General features: G+C 30.2%; 2 protein-coding genes across 2 annotated transcripts; both read left to right on the top strand.

Moving 5' to 3' along the window:
* Window positions 1-2,115, top strand: LOC145935626 (uncharacterized). The gene has a single exon (XM_083037110.1). It carries the CDS (start codon window positions 1-3, stop codon window positions 2,113-2,115), a length of 2,115 nt encoding a protein of 704 aa, XP_082893236.1.
* Window positions 2,116-2,181: 66 nt separating this feature from the next.
* LOC145935625 (uncharacterized) lies at window positions 2,182-10,795 on the top strand. Its single transcript, XM_083037109.1, has 4 exons — window positions 2,182-2,386; window positions 9,585-9,814; window positions 10,206-10,365; window positions 10,671-10,795. The coding sequence occupies exons 1-4, from the start codon at window positions 2,182-2,184 to the stop codon at window positions 10,793-10,795; spliced, it is 720 nt and encodes a 239-aa protein (XP_082893235.1).
* Window positions 10,796-11,419: the final 624 nt, after the last annotated feature.

The following is an 11,419-nucleotide window of genomic DNA, read 5'->3' as shown; positions in this document are numbered from 1 at the left end:
ATGAATCGAAAGCGTCCAAGAAAGGATATCTTAAATATATCAAAACGACAATTATATAGATTAGTTAAACAAAAATCAGAAATTATTTCTAAATCTGTGTTGAATATGACTGCCATTCCATCACATAAGAATATTAATGATAAACGCACGAATAATGTGGAAAATATCTTAAAAATTAATTCTGACATGACAGATATTCAAAACAATGCGCAAAAAGACAATGTTTCTAATGAAGGGAATAATAATAATGATATATTAGTGAATTATGAAGATTTCAATACAGATAAATATGTAAATGAGCATAATTTAAATTCCCTACAATGCATTACAAGAGATTCTTGCGAAGTATCAATAGCTCAGAGAGAAGAATCAATGGGATCTGAAAATGCACACTTGAATAACAGCAATTTCAAAAATGATCTTGTTGTTTGGGCTACAGAATATCAAATTAAACAAAATGCTCTGAAAGCACTACTTCTGAAATTAAGACAACATTCTTGTTTTTCAACATTGTCGATAGATCCACGATCATTGTTAAAAACGCCAAGAACACAAATGATACGTGTAGTAGCACCAGGCATATATTATCATTTTGGCTTACTAAATGTTATATTAGATGCATTGACATTAGAAAAAGATATTGATTGTGTCAAAATAAGTATAAACATTGATGGATTACCATTATCAAGGTCGTCACAACAACAATTTTGGCCTATATTAGGCTCAATCGTTCCGTATAACAATGTATTTATCATCGGAATTTATTATGGAAATGAAAAACCAGCAGATGCAAATGATTTTTTACAAGAATTCGTTGATGAAGCAAATGAAATATGTGAGAATGGTATTTATATCGATAATCATAATATACAATGTAGAATTGAAGCACTGATATGTGATACACCAGCCAAAGCATTTGCTTTATGTATAAAAGGACATACAGGATATTCTAGCTGCACAAAATGCATTACTGAAGGAGAATACATAAAAAATCGGATATGTTTTCCACAAACGGATGCGCCACTTAGAACAGATGAGGATTTTATGCAGAAAGTTGATGATAATTACCATAACCCAGATGTAACATGCAGCTTATTAAAGATACCTCATTTTAAACCTGTCACAAATGTTCCTCTAGATTACATGCATTTAGTATGTCTTGGAATAACGCGAAAATTAATATATTTATGGCTTGGTGGAGATTTACACTATCGTGTACCGCATAGAGCAGTAAAAGAAATTTCTGCACGTTTATTGACACAATTAAAAGCATCGATATCTTCAGAATTTGCTAGAAAACCACGAGGGCTGGATTGCGTTAAGTTATGGAAAGCCACAGAGTACCGATTAATACTATTGTATACAGGGCCATTAGCTTTTAAATCTATTTTAAAAAACAATGTATATAGACATTTTATGATATTTCACGTAATTATCAGAATTATGTCTTCCAAAGATTTGCATGAATATTTATCCTATGCGCAAGAATTAATTTTATTTTTTATTGAAACATTTATAAAACTTTATGGAGCCCACAATGTGTCGCATAATGTACATAATCTTATGCATCTTGTAGACGATGTTAAGAAATTTGGATCACTCGACAACTTCAGCGCATTTAAATTTGAAAATCATATGCAAACATTAAAGAAATTACTTAGAAAATCTGAAAAGCCATTACAACAAGTAGTACGGAGATGCATTGAGAAAAAACTAAACTTATTAGATATATCACCATTAAGAACTATTTCGTCAGATTCTATTTTAACGCATTCAAATCTAGTATCATTACATTATGATGGCCCACTTACATCTGACTGCAACAATCCGCAATACAAAGTTATTAAATATAGTGGAATTACGTTCAAAGCTGGAACACTTGCAAATAATTGTTGTGGCTTAAGCGATGGTACTATTGTATGTATCGAAAATGTGGCGTACTGTAAAAAGCAAAATATTCCTATGATTATAGGATATGAATTTTTGGAAAAAAAGGATCTATTTGACTTGCCTTGTCCATCTTCTTTACTTGGGATATATTCTGTACATTTATTGTCACATTTGAAATCGTGGCCATTAGAAATTGACAAGGAAATATGTAAAATTACCTTGTGAAAATAATAAATTTGCAGTTTTTCCACTATTACATAGTAAATTATAATGTGTTGGTATGGTATTAGGATGGTTGAAAAAAATTTGTATTCCATCGTTGAATTTGAAGATGGGCTCCAAATTATTCCAAAAAATTGGTTAAGCGCAGATTTAAAAAAAGCTTTCTGGTCACATTATACAAGTAACAAACGATATGATACAGCAATTAAACTAATGGAACAGCCACAATCTACATGGTTGGAACACCCAATCAACAAAATATTCGGGACATTTTGTAAGTATACTTCCTAATTTTCTTTTTATTCTGATCTTTTTATTAAAATTAAATTAAAATGTGTAATATAAAATCAATACATATATATTAGGGTGGTCGTTAAATGGAAGATCATGTTGGATGGTGATAAATCAGCTCCAAATGTAGAAAAAATGATTCTCTAATTTTTTCAGATTTTTATTTTCAGCCCTGAGTCTCCCTGTTTGCACGTGAAATACCTAAAACAAAAGCCCAATGTATCATCAGGACCACCAATACAAGAAAATAAGCTGTATTAAAAAAGAATACAAAAAAAATTATATCTTCAACAAAAAAAAATCAATGGAAAATAATAAATTAATCGATATATTGATTACTCCGTAAAATAATAATTTAAATTTTTTCACTCGATTTGTGTGTAGTATAACACACACAACTCGAGTGAAATACCTCATATACGATGTTTTACTATTTTCACGGCAATGAAACGTATTTCATAAAATGTCGCTATTTTAGACTAGAACTAACTTAAATAAATATTTCTTAAATGAAAAAGAAAATTACGTGCCAACAGGGAGACTCAGGGCTCAAAATAAAAATCTGAAAGAATTAGAGATTTTTTTTTCACATTTAAAGCCGATTTACGACTATCCAACATTAAAATTCTGAAAAACCCATATAAGGACCACCCTAATATATATATATATATACATATGTACATTTATTATTACATATAGGTTTATCGTAAAAATTTGTTTTATATATATTTACTATATGGTAATAAAGCGATTTAGATTAGATATTAAAAATGATAACACTAATATAAATTTTATTTAGTTTAACTTCTTTTTTTGCTTTTTATAAATAAAAATAATTCAAGTATAAATATATATTAATACTATTATATATTATTTGCGAGTGAAAATATTGAAATATTATGTTTTCATAAATAGAGTTAACGTTTTAAATGGTCTGAAATAATTTACGAAAATAAAAAATATACACGAAGAGATATAACGTTTTCGACTATATCTGGTTTACCGGGTCTAGTTGAAAATGTTGGTAGATTAATTAGAATAATATTGTTTTTCTTTTTCAGCTTGCTATGAAAAGGTGAGGAAAAAATTAAAGGATGCCGAAGATTTATCGGATATAAATTCCTGCACTGAAACAGAAGAATATTTTTAAAAATCACGAAAAGTCAGAGCCGCTAAAGTAATAAGTGATTCATCGAATAGCAGTGATGACGAATTATCTGAAGAAGACGATTTACTGCAAAATGTTCCAAAAATTCGACAGAAACAAATAACGACTACACATAGCGAAATAAGGAAAAATATGCAAACTGGTAAAAATCTAATAACATAGCAATAATAGATATTAAATTTAAATAATGACTAATTATATATATAATAAATTATAATTTATAGAAAATGCGAATGTCTCTTGTGCGAAAGAGCAAGTTCAAAAAAAATAAAAATAAATTTATAACAGAAAATGTCGAACCGTGCTCTGAGAAAATAACAAATAACGATTCCCGTAAGTATAATCCTATAAAAACTTACCTTTAAAAAAAAGGTAAAAAAAGACGCCTAGTATGGGCACGCCAGTAGTGAAAAATTACCCATTGCAAACCCATGTGTAGAATCGTATGAAAAATTATTCATTGCAAACCCATGTAGAATTGTAGTATAAAAAATTACCTATTGCAAACCCATGTAGAATCATATGAAAAATTATCCATTGCAAACCCATGTAGATCGTACTACAAAAGTAATGATATAAAAATTGCGCGCCAAGTGAAAGTAGAAACTTTTGTACCAGTGGAAAATTTAAGTTGCAAACCTATAGAGTCGTATAATGAACCAGTGAAAAATTTAAGTTGCAAACCCATGTAGAATAGTATAAAAATTAAAAAATTATTAAAATTAATATGAATAAAAAAAAATTAAAAAATTTTAATTAAAAAAACTAGGCACTGCTAAATTTCAAAATTAATTTTAGCATATTGTTTAATTTAGCAGTGCCTAGTTTTTTTAATTAAAATTTTTTAATTTTTTTTTATTCGTATTTATTTTAATAATTTTTTTAATTTTTATACTATTCTACATGGGTTTGCAACTTAAATTTTTCACTGGTTCATTATACGACTCTATAGGTTTGCAACTTAAATTTTCCACTGGTACAAAAGTTTCTACTTTCACTTGGCGCGCAATTTTTTTTATATCATTACTTTTGTAGTACGATCTACATAGGTTTGCAATGGATAATTTTTCATATGATTCTACATGGGTTTGCAATAGGTAATTTTTTATACTACAATTCTACATGGGTTTGCAATGAGTAATTTTTCATACGATTCTACACATGGGTTTGCAATGGGTAATTTTTCACTACTGGCGTGCCCATACTAGGCGCCTTTTTTTACCTTTTTTTTAAAGGTAAGTTTTTATAGGGATATCATTCATTTTTGTATATGATTTAGATTTACTAGGGTTGCTCAAATAATGCCATTTTTTTCAGAAACTATTTATTAAACAGGTTTGAAATGTTTTTAAACATACATGGATATTTCTTCTTTTTAAATATATATTATTTTTTAATATAATCTCAATCAACTTCTATAACCTTATACCAGCACGATACAAGTATATGTATGCCTTTACTGTATCAACTCTTATTTTTTCTACGTAACCATGTCATCACAGCTTCAATCATCCCCTCATCATCTTCCCAATCTTGTTTCGCAGAGATCTTTAAATTATATGTTTAACACAGTTTAGCGATAGCTTCCAATATTTAACTTTTTGAACCACTTAATTAAATGCACTTCGCGAAATACGGTTTGGAAGATGAAGAGAGCGTGATTCAAATGTGAAAACATGGTTACGTGGAAAGGACAAAAGTTGGTACAGTAAAGGCAAGTAAATACATATAATGTATCGTACTGGCATAAAGCAATAGAAGTTGATTGAGATTACCATGTATATTGTGTATAAATTGTTGAATAAATATTCTGAAAAAATAATGTAGGGCATTACTTTTTGAGCAACTCTAGTACTATTTCAAAAGATTACAATGTCCTCATTCTGTATCTGTAATGTAAAACATTTAAATCATATTTTATATTAATAATTATATACTTATGAAAGAAATAGTAGCATAGGATGGCAGCGTAACAAGAAAGTAGTTATTATTGTGAAAGAAATATAGAACATCACATATAAGTAGTATTGCATATCACATGTATGTAGTATACATTGCAAAATGTAGATCCTTCTATTTCTTTCTTGAATACATATTTATATAATGATATTTGCAACTACTTTCTTGTTACGTTACCATTTTACTATTTCTTTCATAATAATAACTACTTTCATGCTACGCTACCATCCTACTATTTCTTTCATAAGTATATAATTATTGATATAAAATAAGGAACCGAATAATAAAAGCTAATAATAATAAATAACGTAAAGATGTATTTTTGATAGCTCATAGCACTCATAATAGTACTATGATTATCTATACATTATTTATTATTATTAGCTTTTATTCGCTTCCTTATTTTACATCAATAATTATGTATTTATAAAAGAAATAGTAGGATGGTAGCGTAGCATGAAAGTAGTTATTATTATGAAAGAAATAGTAAAATAAAATGGTAACGATACATGTGATATGCAATATACTACATACATGTGATATGCAATACTACTTATATGTAATATACTATATTTTTTTCATAATAATATAATAATAACTATTTTCTTGTTACGTAACCATCCTATTATTTTTTCATAAGAATATAATTGTTAATATTGTTATAAGAAATATAAAATAAAATAATTACTTGATTCTTATAAATCTCATCTTCTTCTTCTATCGATTATGACCCTCTGGCTGGATTCTCTTATAATAAATAAAAACGAGCTAACCGCACACTTAACCTATGTCACATGTCACATATCACATACACGTTATATATATCCCGGAACATTTAACCTATAAGCACACATCTGTCTGTGGTAAACATTACGAAGCACTAGCGCCCTTGTACCAAAAGCTGGAACTGTACAAGAATCGCGCATGCGCATTGGGGACTTGCGTGAACGATGATGATAATGAACGACGTGGACGTTTCTTACACGAAATTTTTTATATTGAGACTTAACATCATAATATTTCCGTTTACAAAGCATATAGAGCAAAAATAAAGACACTTTCCTTATATAATTCGACCTCAATCTATCGATTAAGACTAGTAAAAACTCGATCGCTTCAGCCGTTATTGAGCATCCGAAATCTATGATTATCTCAACTGTCCGATTCGCGTAAAGATACACGGTGCCTCGCTTCTAAGGGGTCGGCTTCGCCCAAACTAGGCGCGAGACACTACCGTGTCTCTTGATCTCTTTAAAAGAAAACACAGAAACTTAAAATTATAATGAAATAGAAAGAGTAAAAATAGAAAATAATTAAAAGAAAATAAAATTTACATTAAAGTTTACATTTGAAAATTATTATCAAGAAATAATACAAAAATAAAAGTAGAAAAGCTGATGTCTAATTATTAAATATCTTTTCTTTTTCTTTCAGAATTACAGCAATATATGAGCGATGATGTTGAATCAGATACGTGTACTTTTAATAATAATTTACAAGGTAACACGGATTGATTTTTTGCTTATAAAAAATTTTGATTAATATTTTGATGTTATCATACATTAGATGACAGAAATCCCAAAAGAGATTTATTCACATCCTTTATTCATAACGAATGAATAAATCCCTTTTGGGATTTCTATTAAGTAATGTATAATATATTCATGATAATTACTTTTATAATGTTATTAATATTATTGTTAATATATGTATAATATTATGAATATGTATAATATTATATATACAGGGTGTACCAGAAAGATGGATACCCCGGATTAACTTGAAGGGATGACATTTTTGAAAGAAATGGTTTTACACTCTTGTTACGTCCAGACTCAAGGAAGGAAGAATCGAAAGGAAGGACGTAACTACTTAAATCGAACAACGCCAGGTAGTGCGTTTTGTTCGAGCCGAACGAACGTTAATGTGTTCTCTAGTTAATATTTCGAGTTTTTCGCGGAGTAATTTATGGTCGTCGGTTGTAGAAAATAAGTCCGCCGTAGCCCGAGCCAACTCTCGCCTTAGACGACGATTGCGACGATTTCGGGACCGCTTTATGACCCGTTGGGAATGGCGCGTAGTCTCCACTAACAACAGCGATATATGAGAGCTGTTCTTCGAGAAAGAGTCCTTGAATTCAATATTTATTTAAGAAGTGAAATTTTAATATTTATTCCGAAGAAATTTGCATCTTTGCAATTTTGTTTAGGGTGAGAGAACTTTGCGAGGGCTCTCACTGCAGTTATGCAGGAAACCCGACGGATACAAGGGAAGGTCGCGGCTTGCGCTGCAGCTATACAGGAAACCGTGAAACCAGGGCTCGCACTGCAATTATGCAGGAAACCGTGAAACCAGGGCTTGCACTGTAATCATGCAGGAAACCGTGAAACCAGGGCTCGCGCTGCAATTATGCAGGAAGCCTTCAGCGGGGGAAGGAAGGGTTCAGGAATAATTAATACGAACTTCTTCGAATATTAGGTAACAGCTTTGAATAAAAGAAATTAATTTATTCAAGAACTCTTTTTAGTAGAGTGAGATTGTATATGCATATAAGGGGACTTACTACTTATGGCGTGCGTCGATAAAATGTTCGGTTCAAGATCGGCCCGTTGTAGGATCAGTGGGCCTCTAGGTCTGGCTGGTATATCCAATTGTTGTTATGCCGGAAGTTCACAGAGTTTCTCACTGAGTGTTCACGCTGATCTCACACTGAGAATTCGCACTGAGAATTCTTTCGCGCACTAAGTGTTGCGGTGAAAACGCAAGGAAACTGTGGATGTTCAACGAAGAACGATAAGTGACGCTCCGCAGAGAAGTTCGCGTTTATATCCCGGTTTTTTATTCACGCCCTCCGTTCCGCCTTTTGACAAAATCCTGCGAATAGAAGTTCATAATCGTGTTTTTAATATTTTTACTTTCCCTTTCTATGGGGAGCGTTGTAAGGATCGACGAATCAAAAGTTTAGTGCAGGCGTCTGCGAATCGGAGCTCGCTTTCCCAAAAATGGGGATGTCTCGAGATTTCGATATCGGCGGCGGTGTTTGTTGTTAGTTTTTCCTATATCGCGATATTTGGCGTTTGTTAATGCCGCTTTTATCGGGTTCTCGCTTTATTGCACGTGCGGCTTAGAGCTTGTTTGCTGAGAGGCGATGCGTGTGGCATCTTTTTAATCTTTATATTTTTCGCCGCTTCCTCGCGAGAGTACCCGCAGGTGTGCTATCTTATTTTGCACACTTTCGTTTTCATTATTTGTTTTCCCCTAATCTTACTAGGGAAGGATTTGCTTTCGGTGCGTTCCCGCCATCGTTGTGTTTTCCCGATTTACAATGTTTGTCGGTTTCTCGCGAGAGTTTTCGCTGCGGTGCCGCTTCGCTTGGCACGTTTAATTTTATCAATTCGTTGTTCTAGTTTTCCCCTCAAAGGTGGGCTCGCTTTCGGCCCGCTCTCGCCGTCTTTATGTTTTGCCGATATGTGATTTTAACTTATTATTCGCGAAGGTGTCGGCAAGAATCCGCTTTCGGCATCTTTCCGCCTGGTCTTTTTTATTTACCGATTTTGTAATATTTATCGGTCGCTCACGATATCTGCAGCTGTCCGTTTCGCTGGGCACGTTTTCGTTTTATTATATACGTGCCGCTTAGATTATTATTATCTCTTTTCTTCCTTTTTTATTTAATTTACCTAACAAACTTCGCCTTGGTCGTGGGAAAGAAAAGAATCGTGGAGTCCGCCGGACGTAACACTCTGTATAATATTATTAGTAATATTATTACAATAACATTTTTTGTTATTTTTAGAATCACAATCAAAATCACAAAACTTGTTAATCAGAAGCAAATAAACTACTGATGTAGACGTTGATGATGATTTAAGTATGTTAATAATTTTTATTTATTTTTAATTAGGATATACTTTATGTACTTTTTGATATGTATAATATTCATTTTTGCGTAATATTGTCTAGTATTGTGAATTTTTATAATTGTGTAAAAATCGCATTTTATTTGTATGTTTTTATAAGCATAATTACAAATATTATTTTCATTGATTTACAGTAAGTGAAAATTTTCGCCGATTTATAATTAGAAAACTGATAACCTTGGAGACGAAAATGAATATAATCCAAAGATATCAAAAGTTAATTATACAGAAACAGTCAGTTAGTTCCTTAGATTCCGAAGAAAATAAAGTTGACATTTTCCAAAATCTACCACTCAAAAATCAAAATGAACTTGAAGCGATGGAAACAAAGTTAAACAACGACTCAACTTATAGAAAACATATGGTAAATTATATCTCTGATGTTCTACATAGAATAAGTTTTACGAAAATAATTATAATTCAATAGTAAAAACAACTGGATAATGAATGTAAATGTTTGCAACGATAAAAAATAATATATAATATAGATCGATGAATATTAATGTGCAAGATAATTTTATTACAAATATTCTAAAGTCGTATATTACTTTAAGACTAACATATTACCATTTTTTTATATAAAAGTTTATATTTAAAGTTTTCTTCCATAATAATTTTCTGTTGCATTTCTCAAGATTTAAGTTTTCATTAATATATCTTCATTATAACATCATTAAAAAGCTTTTTAAAGTAAAACTAAGTCAATAAATGACTAGGCGAAACATCCAACTAATAACAGTATAATTATGTTTTAGATTAAACAATTGGCACGAATTGTATGCCAAGATACGAAAACTTCGTGCATTCGACTTATGAGACAGATTTTCACAAATCAGTTGACAATGGAATATAGTTGGTACGGAGCAAAGAAGAAAAATATCTTCTCAAACTTACAATTATGTAAAGTAATAATGTATAAGTAAAATTTAGAATTGCAATTTCGAATTTTGAATCATTAAACGGCATAATTTTGTATACAAATAAAAATATATACATTTATAAATATATCTATACAGCAATTTACTTATTGAATTAAGTAATAAAATTTCTTAATGAATTAAGTAAACATTTCTTTTTACAAATATTGGTATTTTAAGTAATTTTTATTTATATATTGACATTAAAATTTGTTCTTACATTTTGTAATTATTAAATTTAAACAAATTATCTTTTTTGAAAATAATACAAATTACTAATGTTTAAAAATTGATACGTTTTAGGTGTGATAAGAAACTCTCATGCAGATGCAACAGATGATCAAATATCAGCACCGATAAAAATATGGTTAGCCCATGCAAAAGAACGCAATGCAAAAGAGAATGCCAAAGAAAAAAATGATATTTGAAGGAAAAGATAATTCTTTTTATTAATAGTTCCTAAAGTTAAGTTTCAAATATATGCAGAAAATAAATATATTATATTATTATTTAATAATATATAACATATATTTAAAAGTATATATTACATTAAATATTATATATTATAATAAAATACAATTACATATAATTATATATATATATACATATATATATATATAATAATTATACGAGTATAATAAAATAAATAACATTTTATAAAATATGCAAAATTTATGTATTAAATAAATGTGCAATATATAAAAATGAGAAAGACTTTTTTTCTCAAAAAGTAGATACTTCATATAAAAATAAATAAAAAGTATGAAATGACATTTTTTTGTCTAAAGCTTTGTTTATGAACTAAATAATTTCATATTTTTATTTATTTTTTACATAAAGAATCTATTTTTTAACCTATATTAAACCTATATCCAACTATCTTCTGCATATATTCATGTGTAAGGTTATACCTTACTCAGTAGCGCGGACTACGGAAGTAGAGGGCGCGCATAGCGTTTTGTGACGTCACGCTCAGAGTGACGTACCGGCGTCTGATTGGTCGAGGTGGCGCTGGCGTGACCGACCACCTCGACAAGAACGCGGGATCTTTG

Source organism: Prenolepis imparis, unplaced genomic scaffold (assembly GCF_030444845.1).
Source record: "Prenolepis imparis isolate NDT839.2.m4 unplaced genomic scaffold, iyPreImpa1.0 SCAF_4, whole genome shotgun sequence".
Lineage (NCBI taxonomy): Eukaryota > Metazoa > Arthropoda > Insecta > Hymenoptera > Formicidae > Prenolepis > Prenolepis imparis.
Note: the sequence above shows the minus strand (reverse complement) of the source record. Positions and strands in the feature narration are given on the sequence as shown.